The 27,129-nt window shown below is 63.1% G+C and overlaps 1 protein-coding gene across 1 annotated transcript; it reads left to right on the top strand.

Moving 5' to 3' along the window:
• Positions 1-2,400: 2,400 nt before the first annotated feature.
• Blk (BLK proto-oncogene, Src family tyrosine kinase) lies at positions 2,401-26,914 on the top strand. The gene is given in 16 exon segments (XM_048330395.1): positions 2,401-2,438; positions 16,244-16,352; positions 17,045-17,096; positions 17,896-17,989; positions 18,102-18,200; positions 19,087-19,190; positions 20,566-20,712; positions 20,962-21,114; positions 21,964-22,143; positions 22,674-22,750; positions 25,511-25,570; positions 25,572-25,628; positions 25,630-25,663; positions 25,950-26,062; positions 26,064-26,082; positions 26,707-26,914. Coding segments are annotated over 15 exon segments (1,503 nt in total). The 5' UTR covers positions 2,401-2,438; position 16,244; the 3' UTR covers positions 26,913-26,914.
• The last annotated feature ends 215 nt before the right edge of the window (positions 26,915-27,129 follow it).

Genomic DNA, 27,129 nt, shown 5'->3' with positions numbered 1-27,129 from the left:
ACTGTGTGTGGGGGGGAACAGGTGGCTTTTCCCCCTCCCAAACTACACAGAGGCCAGCACAGCTGAAAGTCCTCTTCCTGCAAGCTCTCCTACCTGCAAGCAGGTAGACCAGTGGGAGTGGAAACTGGATTTCCTCCTTAAGAATCTGGGTTTCCAGCTCTTTGTTCTATTCCCTATAGCCTCAGATCTAACTACATACGCATTATCCAAAATGATATACCCAGGCTCCACGGAGGAAACACCAGAGGCACTTTAGGTAGTATCTTGGCATTCCCTGGAAATGAGTTAATTATTCAGTGGAGGGATGTCCCTCGGAGAGACATTTCGGGGAATCCCTCGACACAGCTCCCGTTCAAAGCCACGCCCTTGCAGCTGTCCCCCAAAGTCCCCATGGGGTCATGGCTCCCACCTTCGCTCCGAGGCCTCTCGGACCGCCCCGCCCACTCCCCGTGGTGGTCATCCGCTGGCCGGCCCAGAAAGCCCTGTGCTCGTGAATACCTGCGTCCCTCGCTCTGCCGTGCCGTCTACACAAAGGGTGCTCGGAAGTTATTGTGTTTATTAAATCCAAATAAAAAGCCTGAGTAATCTCATCTCCAGTCCGTCACTTTATACACCATAGGTATTTGGAGCTCTTCCAACTTGTGTTTAATGTTTAGGTCCAACTATTAGGGGTTAAGAGCTCAAGACAATCCTAAAATGAATAAAAGCTACCATGTCCTGAGCATGCCTAGTACTCTGGATATCATTCTGGGCTCTGTGCTACCAAATGTGGAAAACAAAGCAACATTACAGATCAGAGTTAGAACCTAGATTTTCACACTTGACTGCAGCTATTTAGCTTACTGTATCCTAATACGGTAATAGGTACTGTGTGTGCACGTGCACACACACACACACACGCACACACACACGCACCAGTGTCAGAGCTTGAACTCAGCGCCTCAGGTTCTCACTTGGTTTTCTCTGTTCAAGGCTGATGATCTCCACTTCCAGCTTATTTCTTAATTAGAGATAAGAGGCCCAGGGACTTTTCTACCTGAGCTGATTTCAAACCATGGCCCTTTGATCTCAGCCTCCCGAGTAACTAGAATTACAGGCAGGAGCCACCAGCAGCTAGCTGGCTACCATGGGTACCTGGGTACTTGGACTTGAATCCGGCTGTCGTCTCAAAAAGCCTTAGGGAGGATGCCTGTGTCGCTTGTTCCTCTACGATGGGGTAGGACCTGCTTCTGAAGTCAGAAAGCTCCCTCCCGGGAGAACGCGCCACGCTCACGCAGTGATAAAGGAAAATGGATTTTCTCCCTGAGCTGAGCGGTGAGTGGGAAAGCCAGTGCCTTCGCCCTAGGCTCCGAGGAAAGACCCTCCAGGAGGAGACTGGGATTGTGGGCTGTGGTGTAGACAGGGACTCATCTGTCTGCTGCCCGCACACACGCGCGTGCGCACACACACACACACACACACACACACACACACGGCTTCCAGACCGTAAAGGGAGGAGGATCCACCCACCCGCTCCCTTAGAAGCCAGGTGAGAAGCGGTTACCTGTGGCTCGAGGCCTCCGCCGGGCCAGGGGGTCTCTGTGGTCATCAAGGTCGCTTTCTTGGTCCGGTGGGACCCTCAGCAGGGCGGGATGGGACACTCATTTGCCACCCAGGCGTTGGGGTCCTGCCTGCATCACCTCTACTCTCTCTGCTCCTCTGAGTTTTCAGAGCCAAGTGAAGTAGAGCTGTTGAACAGTGGGTGTGCATGCACCGAGCACCAATCCCAGCCCCGCGATTCGCCTCGTTCTACCAGCGATGTCGCCCTGTGTCTTGTGACCTAGCTATTCTTAGCGTCCCCGAAGCGCAAAGTAAAACCAGTGAGCCGGCAGAGAGCTGCCCGGCCCCCACAGGTGGTACGAAGGCAGCCCGCGTTCTCCACCGGCGAAGCGGAGTGCGTCTCCGTCCAGCGTTAGACGGGGGGGGGGGGGGGGGGGGGGGGGGGCGCGCCAGCCCTGCCTGACGCCGAGAGGAAGAGCACCAGGCCGTGCCATGTCACCCAAACCCCGTGGGAAAACATGGTGGCGGCACTGTGACTAACGTGGCCCAAGACCGTGCGAAGGCCAGCTGCCCACCTCCTTCCTCAGGCTGCTCCGAGGGCAGAGGGGCCTCCGGACACGGTGAACCCCCAGAAGTCTTGGAGGTGTGGGGCGCCTATCGGGCTGCTGCTTGGGGGAGCCCATGCTCTGGTCACGGGTAGGGTACGCACACCTCTGCCTGCTGCCGGCAGGAAGCCACAAGCAAGACAAACTGACAGAGAGGAGAAGGGCCGGCTGGGGACCGGCCTTGCCTTTGGAGCTGTCCCCAGAGCCGCCGGCCACCGCTGAAGGCCGCTCCACCCACCCCCCGGGCCCTGGGAGCTCCGGAGCCGCCATGAAGAGCCAGTGACGCCCCGCGAGGTAGGCGCCTCCCTCCTTCGTCCGCACTGTGCCGACGGAGCCCTCGGGGCGCGCACACTGCAGGCAGGAGCTTTGCTCTCGGTTCTGTAGACGGGGAAAGGCGTCACCACGGTCTGCGCCATGGCTGTGAACGGATCCCCTCACCATCTGCTCCTTCCTTCCTTCCTTTTCTTATCTTTGCTGGTCTTGGGGCTTCAACTCAAGGCCTGGGTGCCAGTCCTCAGCTTTTTCGCTTAAGGCTAGTGTCCTACTACTTGGCTAGCTACAACTCCACGTTCGGCTTCTTAGTGGTCAGTTGGAGCTAAGAGTCTCCCAAACTTTCCTGCCCGGGCTGGCTTCCAGTCTGGATCCCCGGATGTCCGCCTCCCGAGTGGCTGGAATGACAAGAGTGGCACCTGCCTTCCTTTGCTTCCTTTCTATGAGAGATTCCCGACTGACGAAAGTGTGTCCGTCTGTCCATCAGGGTGAATCCTGCATCTGGGAGCTCCACGCTGCAGAGGACTCGGATTCTGTGTGGGTGGCAGGGGCCAGGGCTGGGCCCGCAGACCAGCTGTGGAGCCAGAGGCCACGTAATGGGCCTCTAGAGAGAAGGGCAGCTGATTGCTCTGCAGGCTGAGCAAGGCTGGCAGTCACGTGTATGCGGGAAGGTCTGGTTCAAGGTCAGCGATCGGCCCTTGCTTTGTTTTATTCTGTTTGGGAATCGAGCTTGCGGCACTTTGGGGAGTTGCGGGGCACGGTGGTGGCGGATGGCTCGCGTGGTGAACTTTTTGGCTGAGGGGTTGACTTTCCCGGGACAGGCCAACAGTGGAAGGGATGGTACGTTGGTAATACATTTTGAGAGGAGCTTAGACAATTTTGGACTTTGGCAACTTTTCTATTCGTTGTAATTAGAGGTCGATTCAGCCTCCTGGATTCGCACTATCAACCTGCAGGGGGGGTTACACTTGTGTGTCTGTGGTTCTAGAGAATTCCCTGGTGCTCCAGGCCCGGTGTGGGGGGCATGCCTGTCTTCATTCACCTGACCTTGTGTGAGAACCGGACCCCGAGTGTTGGGAGGAAACCCTGCCAAGCCAGGTTCACCGGGTAACCAAGGCCCACGACCCCAGGGGTCGTCAAGTTGCTTCGTGGACTTCTGCGATGGTGTAGTCCTTCTCCTTGTGAGGGAAATGGCAAGTAAACCCGACGTATGTGTCCTTCGGAGCTACCGAAGGCGTGGACAGAACGGCACGGATCAGAGCAGTGACCACGACATCCAGCACCCTCGTCCTAGATCAGAGCCAAGCGCCTCAGCCCCCGGGACGCCACGTGGACAAACAGATAGAGTCTGGAGTCAGCCTGAGTCGCGTTAGTAGCATCCCCCAATGTGGCTATAGCCCTTAGTTCCGGCAGACGCCTGCGGTTGGGTGAGACGTGATCGTTCAGGGGAAGAGGGGTCCAGGCTGTCTACACATTCCACGTGATACTTTCACGATTTTCCTACAAATGCTGGGCACTCTGGGGACAAAGCCCCCGCCTGGCGGTCCCCTCCCTCCCTGCCTCTGGAGCTTTCTGCTATTTATGGCCCATTCACTTGTTGATTAATGGTCAGCCCTCATCTGGTGTGCGGTGCTAGGACTGAGCACTCCTCCTGTGTCCTCGGCCTGCGGGTGCTAGGACTGAGCACTCCTCCTCTGTCCCCGGCGTGGGGGTGCTAGGACTGAGCACTCCTCCTGTGTCCGCGGCGTGGGGATGCTAGGACTGAGCACTCCTCCTGTGTCCTCGGCGTGGGGGTGCTAGGACTGAGCACTCCTCCTCTGTCTCCGGCGTGGGGGTGCTAGGACTGAGCACTCCTCCTGTGTCCTCGGCCTGCGGGTGCTAGGACTGAGCACTCCTCCTCTGTCCCCGGCGTGGGGGTGCTAGGACTGAGCACTCCTCCTGTGTCCTCGGCCTGCGGGTGCTAGGACTGAGCACTCCTCCTGTGTCCGCGGCGTGGGGGTGCTAGGACTGAGCACTCCTCCTGTGTCCGCGGCGTGGGGGTGCTAGGACTGAGCACTCCTCCTGTGTCCTCGGCGTGGGGGTGCTAGGACTGAGCACTCCTCCTGTGTCCGCGGCGTGGGGGTGCTAGGACTGAGCACTCCTCCTGTGTCCGCGGCGTGGGGGTGCTAGGACTGAGCACTCCTCCTGTGTCCTCGGCGTGGGGGTGCTAGGACTGAGCACTCCTCCTCTGTCCCCGGCGTGGGGGTGCTAGGACTGAGCACTCCCCCTCTGTCCTTGGCGTGGGGGTGCTAGGACTGAGCACTCCTCCTGTGTCCGCGGCGTGGGGGTGCTAGGACTGAGCATTCCTCCTGTGTCCTTGGCGTGGGGGTGCTAGGACTGAGCACTCCTCCTGTGTCCTCGGCGTGGGGGTGCTAGGACTGAGCACTCCTCGTCTGTCCTCGGCTCAGCCTCCCAAACCTGACTCTGCTCCAGGAAGGAGACAGATGCCCAGAGTGGCGTCTACAGCCCGCCGCGGGGCTCGGCCTCCCACCCGACGGAGTCCACCGCGCCCGCGGAGCCAGCGGCCAGTCCCGCCGCCGTGACCTGCCTGGAGCACGCTTCCCGGCATGCACTGCGCTCCGCAGGTGCCGAACAGAGCCGCAGGGCCCCCCACCCCCCACCCCCACCCCCACCTGCGGGCCGGGCGGGGCCCGCGCAGTGCACCTGCTCCGAGGAGGCCTCGGTGGGCAGATGGAGATCTGCTGGGATGCGGGAAGGCAGCGCTGAGATCACCATCGCCACGCTGAGAGGAAGAGGGTAAACCACCGAGCTGCAGCGCCCACGTCAGCGCGGAGGCCCCGGGCCCCGGGGACCGTGCCCGCCCCATCTGCTGCCCACACACGGCGTGGGCTTGGGATCCACCCGGGGGAGGGGGGAGGGGAGCCGTCTGGAGCCCAGACGCAGCTTCCCTGGCCACCGAGGCTCCCTCCCCCCTGCTGACCTCACGCTCCCAGGAGATCCCGGCACGGAGTCGGCCAGGACCGGGGCTTGGCAGCCCAGGTCCTCTACTGTCTCCCACTCCAGGCCGCGGCTTTACCCCTTGGGCCATCCCTCTACTTCCGGCTTTGTGCTGGTGACGTGGACTCAGGGGTCCCAGGGGTTTATCTGCCAGGCTGGCTACGGGCACCCGGCCGCGGATCCTGGTCCCAGCTGTTTCCTTTCTCTTCTTCACTGTCATAGAAGCGTCTTTCCCAGGGACCCATGTCTACCCAGTGGCCGTTTTCAAGGCTGCATAATGTTTTATTGTGTTCCGTTGCAGTTATAATTTGCATATATATGTATATATATATATATCCACAGTAGAGAACTGAGATGAAAAACAAAACAACACGCAGCTGGCAAAGGCTGTTCTGAACTACATCATGCAAGTGGAAGCTGTTCTTTTATAATCCTTCCAAGAAATGGCAATTCGATGGGGGAGGTGAAATGCTTGGTGGGGGGGGGGGGGGGTGGAGTGTTTAATTCTCTCCCGTCTGGCTCCCTGACGACCAGATTCCTGGCCAGGCTTGCTGCTGCGGTCTTTGGCCCGAGAGCAGACTTTTCTGTCTGTGAAGTAAAATGACTCAGAAGGCAAGGACCCGAAGCCTGCGAACCCTTGGGGGTGGGGGGGGGACTGCACCGGGAAGGGGGCTCCGAAATGAGGTGCCCGACCTGGCCTGCACACGTCAACTTTCAGAGAAACGGGAGCTAATGTGAATCGATGTCAGATGTTCATAGTCATGGGAGGACACGAGGCAGGCTCCCTCCCTGCGCTTTAAAAATAAAATGGTGCCACTGCAAAAAAACAACGAAAAAGAAAATTGGCCCGTTACGTGCTGCGCGCGCGGCTGTATCCCGGCTCCGTCAGAAACCCGGGGACCGCGGCCCCTGACGGTTAGAAAGCATTCGCGTGTTAAAATATCGTTTAAGTCACGTCTCAAATAATGTTTTAAAGCAAAACTTATTTTAAAAATAATTTGTGTACACGCCTATGCTCTTTCTCCCTCCCTCCTGCCCTCCCTCCCTGTCCCTCCCCCCCCCCCCGCCTCCTTTTGTGGTCCTGGTTTGACTCAGCGCCTTGCTAGGCTAGCAGTCTACCACTCGGCTCCCTCCCACCATTCGGCCTTGGTTTGGTTTTTTAGGTAGGGTTTCAAGCCTTTGGCCTAGGGCCAGTCTTAGACGTGATCTTCCCACCTGGGTGCTGAGTAGCTGCTGAGGTTACAGGTGTGTGCTACCACTCCCAGCTGGGCTTTTAAGTTGGGATCTGGAACACGTGTGTGTGTGTGTGTGCGTGTGTGTGTGTATGTGTGTGTGTCTGGAACACGTGTGTGTGCGTGTGTGTGCGTGTGTGTGTATGTGTGTGCGCGCGTGTGTGTATGTGTGTGTGTGCACGTGTGTGTGCGTGTGTGTGCGCGTGTGTGTGCGTGTGTATGTGTGTGCGTGTGTGTGCGCGTGTGTGTATGTGTGTGTGTGCGTGTGTGTGTGCATGTGTGTGTGTGCGTGTGCGCGCGTGTGCGTGCGTGTGTGTGTGCGTGTGTGTGTGTGTGTTGTTTGCCCGGGATCCGTGTTGGACTGGGATCCGTCTTCCTCTGCCTCTCCTGCCGCTGCCGTGACAGCCCTCAGGCCCCCGTTCCCGGCCCCCCTGTGGTTCTTCGCTGGAGGAAATGTGCGGCTGTTCTCAGCGTAGATCAGGACCCACCCGGCTTGCGTTTCTCACCAGGAAGCTAGGCTGACATAGAAATACTTGTGGTCGGCTGATTATCTTTTCCTGCTACCGGCGTTCGCCGTAGGGGGCTGTGGTCAAACTGAAGCGCCGGTAGCTAAAGCTGAAGGAGTCAGGGGAAAACAAACAAACAAACAAATAACACCTTTTAAAATCCCAGAGACCCAACCCAGAAGTTCAACCACCAGGGTGGCGCCCTCAGCCCCCCCCCGCCCCCGCCCCCGCCCCCGCTGGCTTTCTGGGGACCACGGCAGCCTCGCTCTTTCCCAGTGACCCCGTGCCCAGCAGCTTCGCACTCGTGGGTGGAGGTGGACACACAGACGGAGGCACGGGTCCCATCCCACGTCTCCCTGCTCCCCCCAGGAACGCTGCTCAGCCCCGAGCCCTCATCATACGATGCCCCCCCTCCCCCCTCCCGCCCGCCCCCGGCGAGGGCAAGCCCCTCGTCCGTCCGTGCACCTTGTGGCGGTGGGATGTTGGGGCGGAGGTGACCCCGCGGCTCTGTGTTGGGGTTGGGGTTTCCCCGATGGCTTCGCCCACTCGTTCAGAGGCAAGGATGGCTGCCACCTGTGCCTTGCGTTCCGAGTGCTAAGCGTAAAACAGCCCCCGCAGGAGCTCAGTGAGGGGCTCGCTCTGAAGGGGGGCGGTTCGTGTCCTGTGTGTGGGGGGGGAGGGGTCCCAAGGGAGGGGTGGCGGGCTCGGACACGGGGGGACAGAGCCACGCTCCTTCTAGAACAAACGCGAGTTCCTCTGGAGGAACCAAGGAAATCAGGTGAAGGCTTTGCCCTGCTCTTTTCCAGAACATTCACTTCCTAATCTGGTCCAGCGGCTACGGCGCCCTGTGCACAAAACCCCCTCTCCCACGGCAGAGGCCCCTCTGGCCACGCCGTGGGTGCCTGCGTGGCCACGGGAGGCCTGGAGGAGGCAGGCTTCAAAAGCCCCAAGCCGCACAATTGTGCTTCCAGCTGGGGTGTCATCTTCCCCGCGCCCCTGCCCTCCAGGGCTCCCTGGGCCTGGGCGGACCCCAAGGGCAGCCCCAAGGTCAGCCTCTGGGGACAAGGCTGCTGGCCCCTCAGTAGGGTGGACTCTGGAATGGGGTGTGTGTGTGTGTGTGTGTGTGTGTGTGTGTGTGTGCTCAGGGTGGAGATGGCCAAGAAGCCCGTGTCCCAATAGCCACAGAGCCCAGCCTGTGTCTGGGGTGGGGTAGGGGGGCTTCGAGCTTGTTCCAGGGCGGGGGCTGGGGTTGGGTGTGCCCCCCCCACTGTCAGATGACGCAAGGGACACCTGTGCATGTAGGGGAGGTGGAATTCAGAGCTCCCTGTGCAGAAGAGGAAACTGAGGCTGGGTGGGGGAGGGAGGGCCCCACAGGAGCCTTCCTGGTGGGGGGATGGGGGTAGAAGGCAGCTTCCCTGGGTCCCCGTGAGCCCGTGCGTACGCACCCACGGTCACAGAGTTCACCCCGGGCACCGGCCTCCGGAGCACTCACCTGCCAGGCGCCGGTGCCCGCAGGGGGCTGTGGATGGGAGGGGAGCGCAGACCCTCGCCCTCCGCGGGGCTGGGGGCCGGCGCCCCGCCCAGAGCTCCTCCCACCCAGCGCCGCTGCCCGCCCCCATCTCCACCCGTGCCCCCTTCCTGCTGACACCACCCCGCCCAGCCCCCCGCCTGCTCCTGCCTGGGCCCCGGCCTCCAGCCCGCGCCCAGCTTCGCACCCAGCTCCGCGCCCAGCTCCGCGCCCAGCAGAGGCAGCGAGCTCCGGAGCAGGTAAGCCGCCCCTGGGCACCAGGCCGGGGCCACACTGGGGAGGGGGGGGATGCGGTCCAGACGGCCTCCTTCTCCTCCTCCTGCTCCTCATCCTCCTCCTGCTCCTCCTCCTCCTCCTCCTCCTCCTGCTGCTCCTCCTGCTCCTCCTGCTCCTCCTGCTCCTCCTCCTCCTCCTCCTCCTCCTCCTCCTGCTGCTGCTCCTCCTCCTCCTCCTCCTCCTGCTGCTCCCTGCTTCCCGGTGCTCCAGTGCCCCCTCCCCCACTCCTGACCCTGTGGCCACCTCATGCCTTTTGTCTCCTCTACCCTTCCAGACCTTTCCATGCTGTCTCCTTGCCCGTCAGACCTGCATACATCTAGCCTGTAGTGCAACACAGAGAACAGCTCTCTCTCTCTCTCTCTCTCTCTCTCTCTCTCTCACACACACACACACACAGAGTAGGGAAAGATTTTGAAGTGGTGTGAGCTAGTTATTATCCACTTGACTTTAATGCTGGACTTGAAGTGACGCCAGGGCTTGTAAATCGCGCGTGGGGTTTTGTGTCCGAGCGTCTCCTTCCGAAGACCCCATTTTGAGCCTTGCATTGCATTGATTTCAACTTTATAGCAAGTTTAGAGAGATTAAAAGTGTCTCCCCGGGGCTGGGGATATGGCCTAGCGGCAAGAGTGCTTGCCTCGTATACATGAAGCCCTGGGTTCGATTCCCCAGCACCACATATACAGAAAATGGCCAGAAGTGGTGCTGTGGCTCAAGTGGCAGAGTGCTAGCCTTGAGCAAAAAGAAGCCAGGGACAGTGCTCAGGCCCTGAGTCCAAGGCCCAGGACTGGGAAAAAAAAAAAAGTGTCTCCCCGCCAAAAGACAAACCAATATACAAAATACTAACAGAGGTGGCCTCCGTATGGAAAGCATGGTACGTTTTTCCTATGTAATTTTCTATATTGATGTTTTTCTGTGATGAGCGCACATTATTTTCAGGTAAAGTTTTGAGTCAACAATAAATAAATCTTAAGCTGTGTATAGTGGTGCATACTTGTGACCCCCGCACTCGGGAATTGGGCTGGAGGATTGCAAGTTCAACGACAGCCTGGATGGTTAAGAGACTATATCAAGACAAGAAAAGTGAGGGAGAAAGGAGAGGGAAAGGGAGAGAAGAAAGAAAAAAGAAGTTGTTGCACCCAAATGACAAATAAATTTAGCCAATTTATGTAGAGACAAAAAATGTAACAGTACTTCTAAAAACAAGCAGTTTGGGTCTAAGACAATATTGAATATTCTGGAAGAGTAGGATTCAGTTCACAGTGAAACAAGTCAACATTAAGAAAGCATATTCATTAAATTTATCCCAATCAGCAAGACAAAATGTAGGCTTATAGTTGAATGTCTGGCTAAGTATTTTAAAAGATATTCAACAGAATTCAGTGAGATTTCTATAAAGCTTTCTTGGGACCCAGAAAAGGAGAAACACTAGATATTTAATGGCAGCTTGCAACCAAATTCAGGAGAAGACAGGTACCTGCTAACTGTGATACTGTTTAATGTTGTTTGGGAACTTACTTTCTCTTGTTATATTCTCACTATTTTCTCCTAATATAACAAGAAAATGAGGTAAAAATTATAATGAAAGATGAAATATTTGTCTTCCGTGTGATAAATAAATGACAAATTTATTTAGAACTAATAAGAGAATGCCAATATCCAAAAAGCCACAGGTTTCTGTTTTTGAATAATAACAGTAACTTGGCTAGTTCTCCAAAAATAATATATGAACAGAAATGTCATTTTGATTTGTCAAAAATACTCCTAAAATGCCAGGCGCCAGTGGCTCACATCTATAATCGTAGCTACTCAGAGAGCTGAGCTCCGAGGCTCACAGTTCAAAGTCAGCCCCAGCGGCAAAGTGTGTGAGACTCTCACTTCCAACTAAGCGCCAGAAAAAGGCAGGAGTGGAGCTGTGGCTCAAGTGGTAGAATGCCAGCCTTGAGCACAAAAACTCAGGGACAGCACCTAGGCCCTGAGTTCGCGCCCCAGATGTGGCATGCGCGCGTGTGTGCTCGCGCGCGCACACACACACACACACACTATGAGACTCTTAAATCTTATTAGAAAAAGAACTGAAATATCAAAAGAAAGTCTTGAAAAAGAAGGAATTAGACTTCACCACTATCGGGGGTCGGTGCCTTGTTCAATGGGAGGGCAGCCATAGCCTGGCTGTCAGCCTCTGGGGTAGGCCATGGCAAGGGTTTCAAACCGTGGAAACGGCGGCTACTTTTTGAAGTTTTATTATATAGTGTTTGATTTGTGAATTCAACAACCAGTGATCTTTCTTCCAAAGATCCTCTCCTGGAATTGTCCTAGCCGATTCACTTTTGGCCTTTGACGTTTCGGTCTTTGGGATTAGCAGGTAGGGAGCTTTGGTGGCGTACCCCACACCAGCCTTTGTGTTGTTGTGGGACAACAGTCCACTCAGCATCGTTTCTGGATGACCTTCAGTGTCCCTGGGTGACCTTCGGTGTCTTCTGGCGCGCCTACATCTCCACCTGCGGGGGGCGGGGGTGTCTCTTCGGGGTCCTCCTCTCGTCCTCGGTGGCACGCATGTGCCCTTTGCCAACGCCAGTCCGTGGCTGTCAGCACGCAGGTGTGGATGTCGGTAAGATGGAGGTGTCTCTCTATCTTGCTCTTTTTCTCTGTGGTTATCTTTGCTGTTCTGGAACCGTTTCTCACCCACAAAAGCTTAGAATTCACCCACATAAGAGTCCTCAGGGCTGGGAGCTGCTCGCTCGTGTCTGTAATCCTAGCTACTCAGGAGGCCGAGAAGATCTGAGGATTGCCGTTTGAAGCCAGCCTGGACAGAAAGGTCTGAGACTTTTTCCAGGTGTTCATGGTACCCAGCAAAAATGTTAATACATATGAATATTAACATCTCTGTGACCTACGGGAGTCGCAGGCTGAGAATCATAGCACTCCATCCTTTCCTACCTGTCCCCTTCCTTCAGCTCAGCCCCTCGCCACATTGAGCAGCATTTTGTTTCTTCCCCTCTAGTATTTCACCCCACAGATTTCTCTACTGTGTGTGTCGGTGGGGGTGGGGGGGGCGGCATTCAGCTTTCTCATTCAGAGTGCTCCTGCAGCTCACCACGTTCTTGGAGTCATTTATCACAACCACAATTGCTCCGACCTGCTTATCAGTTCATACATAGTCCTGTTGTTCCCAGTTGGGAATGATGGCGAGGAAAATGTACTGAGAGCGAGTCTTGCTGAGGCCATCCGTTTTCATTTCTCTCTGGTAAATAAATATAGAAAGTCTCCTTACTGATTTCCTTTTCGTTCTGGGGTTGTACCGTTACTCGTATATTTGAAGTCATTACCAAACCCAAGGTCGCCTACATGGCACCTATGCTATCTTGTAGGAGTTTACAAGTTTGCACCTTATATTTGGTCCTATGGTTCATTTTAAACTAAAGTGTGAGAGCGGTGTCTAGAGTTCCCTGTAGTTTTTGCCTGCTGGGGTACATGTGCTCACTTTTCTATCCCAGGTCTTGACAAGACTCTCCCTCGTCTGTGGAGTTGAATGGTCTTGGTTGGAGATCATTTCTGGGCTCTATTCCGTCCCAGTGATCTGGCTGTCTCCGCTTTCACCAGCGCCACTTCGTAGCGTTAGACAATGTCTTGACGTTGAGTCCATCCCCGGCGGTCCCCTCTGTTCCCTTCCCGGTCCTCTCGGCCTTGCATCTCTGCCGAGACTCCAGAACCGCTTTGTTGATAATCAGAAAAGAACCTGCTGACTCTACTCGTCAGGCTGAGAAACCTCACATTTTTGACGCTAGTGAGGCTTCTTATCCACAGACGTGGGTGTCGAGATGGATCTGCTGTTTCTTCTGTCAAGGACACGGGGCGTTCTTTCTACGGGCCGGGTGCGCGTTCATCAGATGTAGCCCTCGCGTGTGGCTGGGCCTCGCTGCTCACAGCGGTGCTGGAGATGGCGCTGCCGGCCTGGCGTGGTTTTTGAGGCCAGGCCTCGCTCTGGCTCAGGTCGTCCCGCCGCTCCCGGTCCGCGGCTGCCGGCTCCCGAGCGCTGGTGTCGCGATTTTCTGGTTGTTTCAGAGGAGGGAAGGGCGAGGGGAGAAAGAGAAGTCAGAGGAGGAGGAAAGAGAAGGAAGGAGATGAGGGAAGAAAAACAAACTCGGAAAGTACCGCGGTGGTGCCGGTTATCACAGAAGGAAATGTTGCTTCCTCCTGCCAGAAAAAAAATCGTTCAGAAATAGTGAAAGCTTGTATGGAGGCAGAATAGATTCATTTTACTTACGGGGTCTGCGGGGCTGTGTTTCAGTGGGTTTTACAATACCGACTGCACAAGCAAGGTCAAATGAAACACAGAGTCTAACCCGCTGCCCGCACCTGTCATCCTAGCTACTGAGGAGGCTGAGCTCTGAGGACTGAGGTTCAAAGCCAGGTAGGGCAGGAAAGCCTTTGAGACTCTTATCTCCAGTGAACCAGCAAACAGCCAGAAGTAGAGCCATGGCTCAAGTGATACAGCGCTAGCCTTGAACATGAAAGCTCAGGGTCAGTGCTTAGAGTTCAAGCCCCACAGAGCAAACTAACTCCACTCAAGCAACGAGTCCACGAGTGAGCTTCTCACTTTGTGTTTTAAACGTGACGACAGTGTGGGGGGAAAAACACAAACCTGAAAAGTAGATCGGGGTGCGTGCATCGACACCAAACACGGGAGTAGCTGCACTGCTATTGGAGTGCGACACTAACATGTTTCAGTTATCACGATCGGAAGGATGCGTTTTTCCTCAAGTTCCCCCACCAAAGAGAGAGAGAGAGAGAGAGAGAGAGAGAGAGAGAGAGAGAGAGAGAGAGGATTTATTCACACGAGGGGACGTTCTTTGTCCTGCCATTGCCGACGCAGCGCAGGCCGTGCCGGAACGCACCTTCCCCCCCCCCCCCCCCGACGCTGTGCTCGGAACCCCAGGCCTCCTATCACCGCAGTGGGGGGCGGGGAGCGAGCTCTCGCCCCAGAACCCGCGTGTGGTTCATAACACTGGGGCGTCTGCTCCTCACGGGGCCCGAGAGCTGCGCCTTTGACCCGAGTCACCCAAAGCCGTGGGTCACCGCCGCGTGCCCGCCCCCCCCCCCGGGCAGGGGCCGCACAGAGCAGTGTCCCCCCCATCGGGCCCACGGCTGGTCTACTGGGGAGCTCGAATGGGCACCCTGGGGCGCGGGAGGCTTCTGGAAGGCCTCGCACCGAACGTTCCTCGTGGCGCCTGAACGCTTCCATCGCGTCCTGCCCCGCCGCGCAGCCGGAAGCCCGGTCAGCACGCGCCCCCCCCCCCCCCCCCCGCGCCGAAGCCCGGTCAGCACGCGCCCCACGCCGACCGCGGCCGAATCCTAAGCAGAGGAGCAAAGCAGAGCACCACGCAAGAACCCTGGGAGGACGGCGCTCGGGCCAGGGACGGCCTAGACGGCGGCACGCGAGGAAACGGCTCTAGCGGCGCGCGCAGCCTTGAGGAGGCGGGAGGACTGGCTTTGAACCCACGTCTCAATCTGCTGATGTGTCATTTGGGATGGAACGCCGAGGAAGCGTCCGGGTGGTTATGGAAGGCGCGTGACCAGCGTGTGAGGGCTTGGTACTCTCCACAAGGGTTTCTGGATGCTTCGTCAACGTGGTTCTAGCCTGCAGAACCATTGCCCGGCCTTCCTGCCCGTGCCCCGCCTGGGTTGGCTCTTGGGGAGTCGGTTTCTCCTCGCGGAGCTCCCCAAGCCCTCGGCCCGCACCCCTCCTCTGCCCAGAATGGCCGGGACTTCATGTGCATCGGCCCCGTTCGGCGACCGGCGGGAGCGGACCCTCCCTCCCTCCCTCCTTCCCTCCCTCCCTCCCTCCCTCCTTCCCTCCCTCCCTCCCTCCCTCCCTCCCTCCCTCCCTCCCTCCCTCTCGCGCTCAGTGGCCACCCGTGCTGACACGGAGCCTGGCCGGCAGCGATCAAGTGTGTGTGACCAAGGGAACAGAAGAACATGGCACCCGAGGGGCCACCGCCGGCCCGGCCACGCCCAGCAGCGGGCCGGCCGCACCGTCTTCCAGCTGGCTTCTCCTGACTCCAGACGGGAGGACCGTGGATCAGCAGGGCCGGCCGCCCCGTCTTCCAGCTGGCTTCTCCTGACTCCAGACGGGAGGACCGTGGATCAGCAGGGCTGGCCGCCCCGTCTTCCAGCTGGCTTCCCTGGAGAGGGACCGTGTTCGGGTCACAGTCTTCGGCTTCTGCAGACAGCTTTTACCTTTTCCAATCGTGCTAACCCCGAGACATGCCTCGTAATCCTACCTACTCTGGAGGTAGAGATCTGAGGATCACAGTTCAAAGCCAGCCCGGGCAGGAAAAGTCCCTGAGACTCTCATCTCCAACGAACCAGCAAAAAAACAAAAGCCAGAAGTGGATCCGTGGCTCAGGTGCTAGAGCACCAGCCTTGAGCATAAAAAGCTCAGTGCAGCACCCAGGTCCTGAGTTCAAGCCCGAGGACTGGAAGACACACACACACACACACACACACACACACACACACACACACACATACACACACCCCTCCTGGTCCCAGGGTTCCAGAGACGTGAAAAAGGTGCACCTTGGAGTTGGTAACATTTGTGTACACGAGGGAGGCAAGGCCGGGGTCCTCCAGCCCAGTGAGGGTCCACCGCAGGGGCGGGGGGGGCGGTGAGTGGGGGGGCGGTGAGCGGGGGGCCAGGGGGGGTAGTGCCCAGCGGGTCTCCAGCGTGGGCTGGGTACCGGCACTCACTAGCTGGCACAGCTGCTTCAGGCCAAAGCCCGAGCGGGCGCGTGGAGTTAGCCCTGCGGTCCCTGGGCTCACACTCGAGTTCCTGGAGGACAAACAGCCATATTGCTTTCGTCTCGGAAGAAGATTCCCGGAGAGCTGGGCACGGCCTTCGATGCGCGCGTCATCTGTCAGTCTGCCCCCATGTCAGGCAGCTTACGCTGTCATGGAATCTCCCCCTCAGCAAAGGAGCACCTCTCCGTGCTCCCTCACGCAGTGCTCCTCTCCGTGCTCTCTCACGCATTGCTCCTCTCCGTGCTCCTCATGCAGTGCTCCTCTCCGTGCTCCCTCACGCAGTGCTCCTCTCCGTGCTCCCTCACGCAGTGCTCCTCTCCGTGCTCTCTCACGCAGTGCTCCTCTCCGAGCTCCCTCACGCAGTGCTCCTCTCCGAGCTCCCTCACTCAGTGCTCCTCTCTGTGCTCCCTCACGCAGTGCTCCTCTCTGAGCTCCCTCACACAGTGCTCCTCTCCGTGCTCCCTCACACAGTGCTCCGCTCTCTCGCAGGATGGGGCTGCTGCACAGTAAGAGGCAGGTCAGCCAGAAGGCGGGGGGCTGGAGCCCCAGGAAGCCCGGCCCCCAGGACAAGGCGCCCCCTGCCCTGCCGCCCTGGTAAGTGGACCCGCGCCGTGGGGGCCTGGGGGGGTCCCCAGCACCCAGGGGGCGCCGGCTCCGGCTGTCAAAGGACGCTTGTGTGCAGGTGACCTGCGCTGCCGTCTCCCCGCCCGCCTCCTGTAGCTCCCGCGCCCCCCGCGGCCCGCGGCCCGGCCACCGCGTTCTGTCGCCGGCGCTGTGGACGCGGCGCCCACGGAGTCAGGCGCGGGTCTTGGCTCAGCGTCGTGGGGGCCTGGCTGGTGGCCCGGGCTCCGTGGTGGGGGGCCTGCCGGTGGTCCGGGCTCCGTGGTGGGGGGCCTGCCGGTGGCCCGGGCTCCGTGGTGGGGGCCTGCCGGTGGTCCGGGCTCCGTGGTGGGGGGCCTGCCGGTGGCCCGGGCTCCGTGGTGGGGGGCCTGCCGGTGGCCCGGGCTCCGTGGTGGGGGGCCTGCCGGTGGCCCGGGCTCCGTGGTGGGGGCCTGGCTGGTGGCCCGGCTCCGTGGTGGGGGGCCTGGCTGGTGGCCCGGGCTCCGTGGTGGGGGGCCTGCCGGTGGTCCGGGCCCCGTGGTGGGGCCCCTGGCCGGGTGTCCCGGAGCGCGGGCCCCACCGCCGGCCGGGGCCTCGGGCCGCCCGGGCCTCCCTCCCCCCCCCCCCGCGCCCCCCCCCCCCCGCGCCCGGCCCTGCAGGTGCCGAGCTGACTCCGCGTCTCTCCCTCAGCTCATCTTTAACCACCTGCCCCCTCCTCCTCCAGACCAGCACCCCGACCAAGGTGAGAGGGGCCGTCCCGGCCCTGGCTGTGTGCGGGGGGGGGGGGCGGGGGGGGGCGGGGGCCCGGGAGGGCGAGGGGGGGCCCTGTGGGCAGACGAGCAGCCGGGCCCGCGCACTGCCGTGAAAGCGCGTGCAGACCAGGGACCAAAGCCCAACGCCGCAGGAGACTCGAACTCCCCACCTCAGGGGGACGGCGGGGTGTCCTCCCCTCCCTGCCCAGGTGAGGGCCTGTCGGGAGCAGCAGCCTGCCTCCCAAGTCCAGAGCACATCCCTATCCCCCTCCTCCTGCTCCTCCTCCCCCTCCTCCTGCTCCTCCTCCTCCCTCCTCTTCCTCTTCCTTCCCCCTCCTCCCCCTCCACCGCACTCTGCTGTCAGCGCTGTAGGGATGATGTCGCGAGCGCGCACGGCCTTCTGGGTCGCAGGCTCAGCGGCGGGGACGGGGCGGCCGCGGTGACGGCGGGCAGCGCCCGTCCTGGGCTCCTCACGGGCCGCGCTGGAGCGGGCCGGCGCCGCCCCCCGGGTCCCTTGTCCTGCTGGGGACCGTCCCCCTCGTGGGCGGAGGAGTTCACGTCTCCAGGGAGGAAGCTCGGGCAGGGGGACCCCCCCCCCGCCCGGGCACTGGGGCCCCGTCCACTCGAGGGCGAGGGGCGCATCAGCTCCGGGGTGGACGCCGGCCCTCGGGGGACGCACGGGCGGAGGCGGCCGCATCCCGGCGGGGCTCCGGCTGGGCGGGAGGCCGTGGGCCCAGGCGGGGGGGGGGCTGGGCTCCCCCCCACGACCCCCCCGTTCCGTCTCCCCAGAGGAGCGTTTCGTGGTGGCCCTGTATGACTACGCGGGGCACAACGACCGGGACCTGCAGATGGTGCAGGGGGAGAAGCTGCAGGTCCTGAGGCAGTGAGTACCCCGAGTGCCACCCCCCCCCGCGGGTCCCCACTTCCCCCGCCCCCCCCCCCCCGCCATGCCCTCCACGCCGCCCGACTCCTCCCCCTGGGCGTCTCCCCTTCAGGCGCGGAGGCTGGTGGCTGGCCAGGTCGCTGGTCACCGGGAGAGAGGGCCTCGTCCCCAGCAACTTTGTGGCCCCGGTGGAGACCCTGGAGGTGGAGAAGTAGGTGGAGGCACCGGGGCGGGGCGGGCTGGGCACGCAGGGGAGCCGTGCGCACCACGGGGTGGCCAGCCTCCCGTGGCACCAGCCGGGCCCGGTGGCTCCCGCCCGCCCGCCGTCCGGGCTGCTGGGGAGGCTGAGGCCCGAGGCTCGAGGTTCTGTCGGGACAGAGAAATCCGAGGGGCCCTTCGCCTCCAGTCAACCAGCCAAAAAACCAGAACGTGGCGAGGCCCACGTGGCGGAGCCCGACCTGTCCGCGGAAGGCTGGGCGAGCGCGAGAGGCCCCGAGTTCAAGCCCCGATACGGGCACAGACGAAACAAAACGAGAAATAGAAACAAAGCCAGAGCCCTCCCTTCCCGGCTCCCCCCAGTGGCGCGACCCCCAAGTCCGCCTTGGGGTGACCGGGCGTGCGGAGCTGCCGGGCCTCGCGGCGACTGGGCACTTACAGGTGGACATCGCACCCGTAATGACTCCCTGCGGTCTCGAGGGCCGGACGCGGGGTTGGAGGGGGCCCCCGCAGGGCTCCCCAACACCCCACTCGCGGCTCCCAAGATGAGCGCCTTGCCTCCCGTGGTGCAGGGGCCTGCAGCCTCGGGGTTCACTCGGGGACTGTTCTTCTGGTGGGGGGGGGGAGGGGAGAGCAGGTGGACAGGGCCCGGTGGGGAGGGCCGGGTGGGGAGGGCCGGGTGGGGAGGCCCGGTGGGGAGGGCCGGGTGGGGAGGGCCGGGTGGGGAGGCCCGGTGGGGAGGGCCGGGTGGGGAGGGCCCGGTGGGGAGGCCCGGTGGGGAGGCCCGGTGGGGAGGGCCCGGTGGGGAGGCCCGGTGGGGAGGGCCGGGTGGGGAGGGCCGCCCGCAGCACGGCCAGCGCGCTGCCCTTGCGGTTTCGCAGGTGGTTCTTCAGGACCATCAGCCGGAAAGAGGCCGAGAGGCAGCTGCTGGCCCCCGTGAACAAGGCGGGCTCCTTCCTCATCCGGGAGAGCGAGACCAGCAAAGGTGAGCGGGGGGGGGGGGGGGGGGAGGGGCCCCCCACAAGGCCCCCCACAAGGCCTTGCTCTGGGGTCAGGAGGGGCAGCTCCGCCCCTGTCGTCCTCCCCTGTGGGCTGAGAGTCTCTAAGAAAAGCACCCGGGCTGGCCGGCGGTGGTGGCTGAAACTTGCAAGCCTGGTTATCCCCGAGGCTGAGGTCAGGGGTGGGGGGTTAAGGGTCACGGGCTTCCTGGATCTGTTTGCGAGCTCCCCGATTGCTGGGTGTGACGCGATGAGCCTGTCACCCAGCTAGCTGGGACGCGTAAACCGGCAGGTCAGGTCGCGGCTCAGGCGTGAGACTGTCCCGGGAACAGCCAGTGCGCACGGACAGGACGCGAGAGTGCAGGCCGGTCCCCGTTCCCCCGGGGGCCAGCGAGCACGCGGGGAGGCTCGCGGTGAGGGGGGGAAAGCTCCCCCCACCACGGGGCATGGGGGGGCGCGGTGGCACAGCGAGGGGGGAGGGGGGTCTCCCGCGGCCTGGGACCCGGGGCTGGGCACGAGGGTCGCCGCAGCCGCGAGGTGGACGGGCCTCCTTTTGCCGCGGGCCCAGGCGCCCTGGAGTGGGGGACAGGTGTGAAATGGGGCGGGGGAGGGGGGACCGGGAAGAAGGGCAGGAAATCGGGCGCTGGCGGAGGAAGATGCGTGCGCTGCTGACCCCTGGTGGCGGGCGGTGAGCATGGCGGGCGGTCTGCCGGGGAGCTGGCACCCCATCTCCAAGAATCCAAACCAAGGCGGCTGGGGCGCCGGGCTTCTCTCAGAGACGCCTCGAGCCGGCACGCGTCCACCTCCTAACTTGTTCTTGACCCACGGCGTCGGCTCCGCTGTGTGTGGAGAGGCCATGGGACAGGGGACAAACCCACAGAGCTGTGCGACCAGCAGCAAGGAATCTGAACAGACCCCTGGAGAATACCTCGCCGTGCTCCCCACCAGGGACGGGGGGCTCGGGGGCTGTGGCTCAGTGCTGCCGTGGGGGGTTGTCCGTCTTTAAACCGGAAAAGTCAGTGAAAGTCGCCCCTGAGCTCCCGGTGTTCCGTGGTGAATGGTTGTCGCGTGGCCGGGGCATGGGGGGGAGGGGGGTTGGGGAGGGAGGGCTGGGGGGGGGGCGCGGCGTGAGCCAGGCTGTCCCGGCGCTCCAGAGCTCACAGTCTCCACGTTCTGGGGGGCCGAGCGAACAGGGCGGCTCTGGAGAGCCCGGTTCCGACGCAGGAAAAAGGAACTTAGGCTGGAAGTCGGGAAAACGGAGCACGGGACTTGGGGGATTTGGGGGGCCGGCCCCCTCCCCCCGCCCCCCTCCCCCGTCCTCGCGCTCCCGTCACCCCGTGCCTCTGTCTTGCCGACCTCCAGGTGCCTTCTCCCTGTCTGTGAAGGACGTGGGCCCCCAGGGGGAGGCGGTCAAGCACTATAAGATCCGCTCGCGGGACGAGGGGGGCTACTCCATCTCCCCCCGGGCCTCCTTCCCCTCCCTCCCGGCCCTGGTGCAGCACTACTCCAGTAAGAGGGGCGCCTGCGGGGGGGGGGGTTCCCAGCCCTGGAGTGGGAGGAGGGGGGCAGACCCGCCGGGGGGCAGCGCCTGCCTGCCGCCCTGCCGTGCGTGTGTGTGTGTGTGTGTGCGCGCGTGGGGGGGGCTACGGCGCGTCGGGGAGCAAGGGGACCCGGGGGGGGGCGGCTGGCGTGCGCCCCCGTGCCGCCCGGCTGCCCTCCCGGCTGCCCTGCGTCCCGCCCTCCTCTTTCCCGACGCAGAGGAAGCCGACGGGCTGTGCCGGAGGCTGGCGGCGCCCTGCGTGCCCGCGGCCGCCCAGGACCCCTGGGCCCGGGACGAGTGGGAGATCCCGCGGCGGGCGCTCACGCTGGTCCGCAGACTCGGGGCCGGGCAGTTCGGCGAAGTCTGGATGGGTGAGTGGGGGCCGGCCCTCTCCACGCCCCGCACCCCCTCTCCACGCCCCGCACCCCCTCTCCGCGCCCTGCCCCCCCTCCACGCCCCACCCCCTCTCCACGCCCCGCACCCCCTCTCCACACCCTGCACCCCCTCTCCACGCCCCGCCCCCCTCTCTCCACACCCTGCACCCTCTCTCCACGCCCCGCCCCCCTCTCCGCGCCCCGCACCCCCCCTCCGCGCCCCGCACCCCCCTCCACGCCCCGCACCCCCACACCCTGCCCCACCTCTCCACGCCCCGCACCCCCTCTCCACGCCCCGCCCCCCCTCCACGCCCCACCCCCTCTCCACGCCCCGCACCCCCTCTCCACACCCTGCACCCCCTCTCCACGCCCCGCCCCCCTCTCCGCGCCCCGCACCCCCCCTCCGCGCCCCCGCACCCCCCCTCCACGCCCCGCACCCCCACACCCTGCCCCCACCTCTCCACGCCCCGCACCACCCTCCGCGCCCCGCACCCCCTCTCCGCACCCCGCACCCCCTCTCCACACCCTGCACCCCCTCTCCATGCCCTGCACCCTCTCTCCGCACCCCGCACCCCCTCTCCACGCCCCACACCCCAACTCGGAAGCAGAGGGCACGGTGTGAGCACAGGGGGTCGGTCTCCCCAGAGAGCCTCATGAGGGGCCCAGGCGGGGAGAGCTAGGAAGACGCCCCCCCCCCCCCGGAGGCTCTGAGGCCGGGAGCGGCAGGGGCGGCAGGGGTGGCAGGGGCTCTGCGCTGGGCTCCCCCCCCCCCCCCGCCTGAGCAAGGCTGACACCCGGCCGGAGGAGCCATCGGCCTCTCGCTCCTCCCTCCTCCTCTGCGGCCAGGTTACTACAAAAACCACGTGAAGGTGGCGGTGAAGATGCTCAAGGAGGGCGCCATGTCCCCCGAGGCCTTCCTGGGCGAGGCCAGCCTCATGAAGACGCTGCGGCACGCGCGGCTGGTGCGGCTCTACGCCGTGGTCACCCGGGAGCCCATCTACATCGTCACCGAGTACATGGCCAGAGGTGCGGGGGGGGGGGGAATGGCCGAGCACGAGGAGGAGCCCCATCTCTCCCTCCCCTCTCCGGGTCTCCCTGCCCCCCCCCCCCCGTCTGCCGGCCAGTGACGACGGCCAGGCTAAGCCCATGTGGAAATGACCTTTGGGGAACCAGAACCGGGTTCCACTCCCCCTCCCGCGGTCCCCGGGCCGGCGGAGACCCGCCCTCGGGGTGACTAGAGACCTGCCCCCGGGGTGGCTAGAGGCCTGCCCCCGGGGTGACTAGAGGCCTGCCCCCGGGGTGACTAGAGGCCTGCCCCCGGGGTGGCTAGAGACCTGCCCCCGGGGTGGCTAGAGACCTGCCCCCGGGGTGGCTAGAGGCCTGCCCCCAGGGTGGGTAGAGACCTGCCCCTGGGGTGGCTAGAGGCCTGCCCCCGGGGTGGCTAGAGGCCTGCGAGGCCCGAGGCTGGAGTTTCTGGTGTCACTTCCCTGTCCCCTAAGGAGAGGCCGGCGGGGGGCCCGGCACCCCCTGAGTGCAGCGCGGCTGTCTTTTCCTAGGATGCTTGCTGGATTTCCTGAAGACGGAGGAAGGAGGCAGGCTGTCCATGCCGAGACTTATTGACATGGCGGCCCAGGTGGGTGAGCTTCCATTTGCGAAGGGCTCCTGGAGGGAGGGCTGCCCCCCGCCCCCCCCCCGTGGCTCAGCTGAGCCCCTGCTGTGGGTTCGACCCAGGCAAGGCTGTGAGAGACAGAACCCCTGGGGTCAGGATCGCGTGGCCGTCTGGGGCCGGGCAGGGCCTGCGGGCAGAAGCAGAGGATCTTAGCATGGCGGCTCACTGTTCAAGACGGCTGCTTGTGCTCCGCCATCGCGTCCTCTCCTTTCCCCCTGGCTCCACGCTCCTGGGTCCCGGGCTGCCGGGGAGTCTGGGAGATGTCGTCCTGACACTGGGGCGCACACGGGCGCTATCATTGGAGAGAGGGAGGGGAGGGGCGGACCAAGAGGAGAGGACAGGAGCTGCCTGGGTCCGGGGGTGGGCGCGCTGGGTGACACACACGGTCCCTCCGCGGAGGGGGGCGCGCGCCGCCTTCAGCGGGAGGGCCCGCGGCCCGGGTCCGGAGGCCGCCGGGATTGGCCCTGCCCGGCGGGCACGCGCGGGGCACTCGCGCGTGCGCGGGGCACTGCTTCTCCGGGAAGTTCTCAAGCACCGCCGCCATCTGGGAACGTTAAGGGCCCGGACTGGTCCTCCGTGCGTGTCCCCTTAGGTCACATCTAGAACTTTCTAGACCGCGTGAGAGGGCAGAGTGAAGGGGAGGGCGCCTTCCTCCCCGGGGGGCTTCGGCAGAGGGCTGGGCTCCATCCGGAGAGGCGGCGTCGATGGGGGGGTCCCGTGGTGTGTCTGTTAACACCCACAGCTCTCTGCAAGACGGCTGTGGTCTGTGGTCAGCCTGTGCTCTCTCTCTCTCTCGCACACACACGCACGCACGCACGCACACACTCACACTTGTGTGGAGAGGATTTCCTCACGCCGCCCCGACCGCTGTTATCTGCCCCGGGTATCACGCAGGAACTGAGGGCACAGATTTTTCCACTGAGGTGGGCAGGCCCCCTTTGAGGCAGCTCGTGGGCCGGGCATGGAAAATTGGCGCCGACACCCGGTTCTAATCACACCCCAGCGACGGCCCGTCTGCCCCCTCTTCCTCTCCCCCCGCCCCGCCCCGCCCCGTGGCTTTTGAGGTCCTCGCTGCAGAACTTGGCTGCCCAGGGGCAAAGTCTGCCGGGCCTCGAGCTCGGGACCTCGGCGTGCTGGCACGCCAGCCCCTCCCTGAGCGCAGCTCCGAAGCCACGCGCCGGCCTCCCTGTGCACACCACGCACGCACACGTGCACGCACACGCCAGGTGCACGTGCCCACCCTCCCCGGCAACCCGTCCCTCCGCTCCCCTACCCAGAGGGCCTCGGCTTCCTTCCTGATGGCCCCGTCCAGCCTGACCGAGTCGCAGGTCCTTTCTACTAAAGTTTCCGACACGGAAGCAAGTCGGTGGGTTCTCTGTTCCTGGCCTCAGTTTCTCCCCCGTTGCTGGTGACTGAGCCTTCGTTTCTTCAGCCTCCAGAGAGCAGCTTGACTGTAAAGACCTTTGAGCCCCTGCTGCCCTCCCCCCTCCCGCCCCCCCGGCAAGCACCTGCAATGGCCTTCTTCTCCCTAGAAAACAGGTCTGGGCCCACCCATCTCGGTTTGGGGTGCGTTTCCAGTGCTGGCCAACAAGAGTACTGCGAACACGGCCCAGACGGAAGGCATTAGGTGTTCAGCGTCCTGCGCTCGCTGGTGTGTGATGGAGAAGGATTTAGCCGGGGAATATAATAAATGAGTGGGGGGCTGGGAACGTGGCACAGTGCTTGCCTAGCACGCATTGAAGCCCTGGGTTCCATTCCTCAGCACCACATATATAGAAAATGGCCAGAAGTGGCGCTGTGGCTCACGTGGTAGAGTGCTGGCCTTGAGCACAAAAAGAAGCCCAGGGGACAGTGCTCAGACCCTGAGTCCAAGGCCCAGCGACTGGCAATGAATGAATGAATGAATGAATGAATGCTGCAGACACTGATGCAAATGGAAACAGAGTGGATGGGGCTGGGGTGTGCCGCTCACTGGCGGAGCACGCTGGGGGTGGGACGGAGACCAGCCCCCCTTCTCTGCATGCTCTGCTCACCTGGATTCCACCCTCACTCCCAGCACAGGGAGTGCAGGGGCAGGTGCGGGGTTTGGGCTTCAGCTACAAGCAGCTGCCTCCTCCTCCTCCCCCTCCCCCTCTCTCCTTCTCCTTCTCCTTGCCCTTCTCCCCTCCTTCTTCCCCCTCCCCTGTCCCCTCCTCCTTCTGGTGGGGCTGGGGTTTGAACTCAGGGCCCGGTGCTTGGTCACTTCTTCTAATGCCCCGCCCTAACTCTGCGTCTTCGTCAAGCCAGAGCTGTGGCCCCTCGAGGAGGTGACATGCCTTGCTGGACATTGGGTGTCCCAGGCAGAGCCCAGCTCCAGCCCTTCCCCTCCCTCCCTCTCATCTTCGCCTCCTCGCTGCCCTTCTGCTATTGCTGCTTACAGACTCTTGGAGACAGCTGCCTGGAAGGAAGGAGGGAAGGGAGGGAGGGAGGGAGGGAGGGAGGGAGGAAGGGAGGGAGGGAGGGAGGGATTCTTGCCTGGGAAGAGAGAGCACTCCCCACCTGCGGCACCCGGGAGCCTGCCGAGGACAGCGGGGCGGCAGATGGGCTGGGAGGGCAGGCAGGACCTCCTCCCCGGGGCTGTGTGGGGATGCAGGCGGCTCTCTGTCCCCTGCCCTCCCTCCCCTGGTGGGTGAATGTGTTCTTGTCCCTGCCCTCCTTCCCCTGGTGGGCCATCTGTCCCTGCAGATTGCCGAGGGAATGGCGTACATCGAACACATGAACTCCATCCACCGTGACCTGCGGGCGGGCCAACATCTTGCTGTCTGAGACCTTGTGCTGCAAGATTGGGGACTTCGGGTTGGCCCCGGATCGTGGATAGTGAATACACAGCCCAAGAGGGTGAGCAGAGACCCCAGCCTCGGGCCTCCCCCTCGGGCCTCCCTCCTGGCTGTGCGAAGCCCCACTGGGCTTGTCCTTACCCCTGGGAAGGCCCCCCAGGGACGGGTGGGCGTGACTTTGCCCCCCGGCCCCCCGCGGCCCGCCCTCCCGTGACCCCTAGACGCGGGGCCCGGCGGGCCAGCTTGGCCAGGCTTGGGGCGGAGGGGAGGGGCAGGGAGAGTCGGGGCCGAGGGTGGGAGGACGGGCGGGCGGGCACCCCTCGGAGCTGCTGGGATTTTTCTCCCAGGAGCCAAGTTCCCCATCAAGTGGACGGCCCCCGAGGCCCTCCACTTCGGGGTGTTCACCATCAAGGCGGACGTGTGGTCCTTTGGAGTCCTCCTCACGGAGCTGGTCACCTACGGGGCGGGTGCCCTACCCAGGTAGGAGCGGCCGCCGGCAGCCCCGCCACCCCTGCTCTGTGCACACCTAGGGTATCCTTGGTACCCGAGCCCCCTGGCACCGCAGGGTGGGGGTTCATCAGCAGAGACAGAGACCCAGACATGGGCTGGGATTGTGGGGTTCTGGGCCCCTTCCTCCAGGGGGGCAAGGGACCCCTCACAGCAGCAGTCGGGGGTGAAGGTCGGGTCTGAACCCCAGTCCACTCCCGCGGTTTTGTCTCAGTCACGGGCCCTGCGCCCAGGGTCTCCCCAAAGCCTGTCCCCGCTGCGCAGATCCTGCCGGCCCGTGTCAGAAGGGGGGAGGCGGAGTTGGGGGGAGGGGGCTCTCCGGCTCTCCTGGGGCCTGGACACTGCAGGCAACAAGGCAGGGTGCCCTCGCTTCCCGCTGGAGCCCAGACAGCACGAGGCCGACCAAGGACCCGTGGAGATAGATGCTCTGCAGTCCCCGGCACCCTGGGAGCTGGGGCAGGAAGGTGGGGTGTGGAGGCCAGCCTAGACTACAGGATGAGACAGGACACCCCCCCCCGGGTGGCTGCACCCCGTAACTCCCCCGACTGCCCTTCCTCACCGGCCCCTCCCCTTCCCCATGCCTCCCCCCCCGCCCAGGCATGAGCAACCCCGAGGTGGTCCGCAGCCTGGAGCGCGGCTACCGCATGCCGCGGCCGGACACGTGTCCCCCGGAGCTGTACCGCGAGGTGATCGCGCGGTGCTGGCGCAGCCGGCCCGACGAGCGGCCCACCTTCGAGTTCCTGCAGTCGCTGCTGGAGGACTTCTACACGGCCACCGAGGGCCAGTACGAGCTGCAGCCCTAGCGGCCGGCAGCCGGTCCCCCCAGGTGACACGCTCCCCTGGGGACGTGGCAGCCGCCCCTCGTCGGCTATGCGTCCGGCGGGTCCCTGGGCCCCGTCCTTGCTGGCAGAGGGGGAGGCTGCCCGGTCCCACACCTCGTCTCCGGCTCCCGGCCCCGCAGGCGAGCAGGCCTCGGTGAGCCGGGCCTGGCCCGCTGCCCGCCCAGAGCCAGGGCCTCGG

This window comes from Perognathus longimembris, chromosome 21, assembly GCF_023159225.1.
Source record: "Perognathus longimembris pacificus isolate PPM17 chromosome 21, ASM2315922v1, whole genome shotgun sequence".
Lineage (NCBI taxonomy): Eukaryota > Metazoa > Chordata > Mammalia > Rodentia > Heteromyidae > Perognathus > Perognathus longimembris.
The sequence above is the reverse complement of the archived record's forward strand: the minus strand, read 5'-3'. Positions and strand labels throughout refer to the sequence as shown.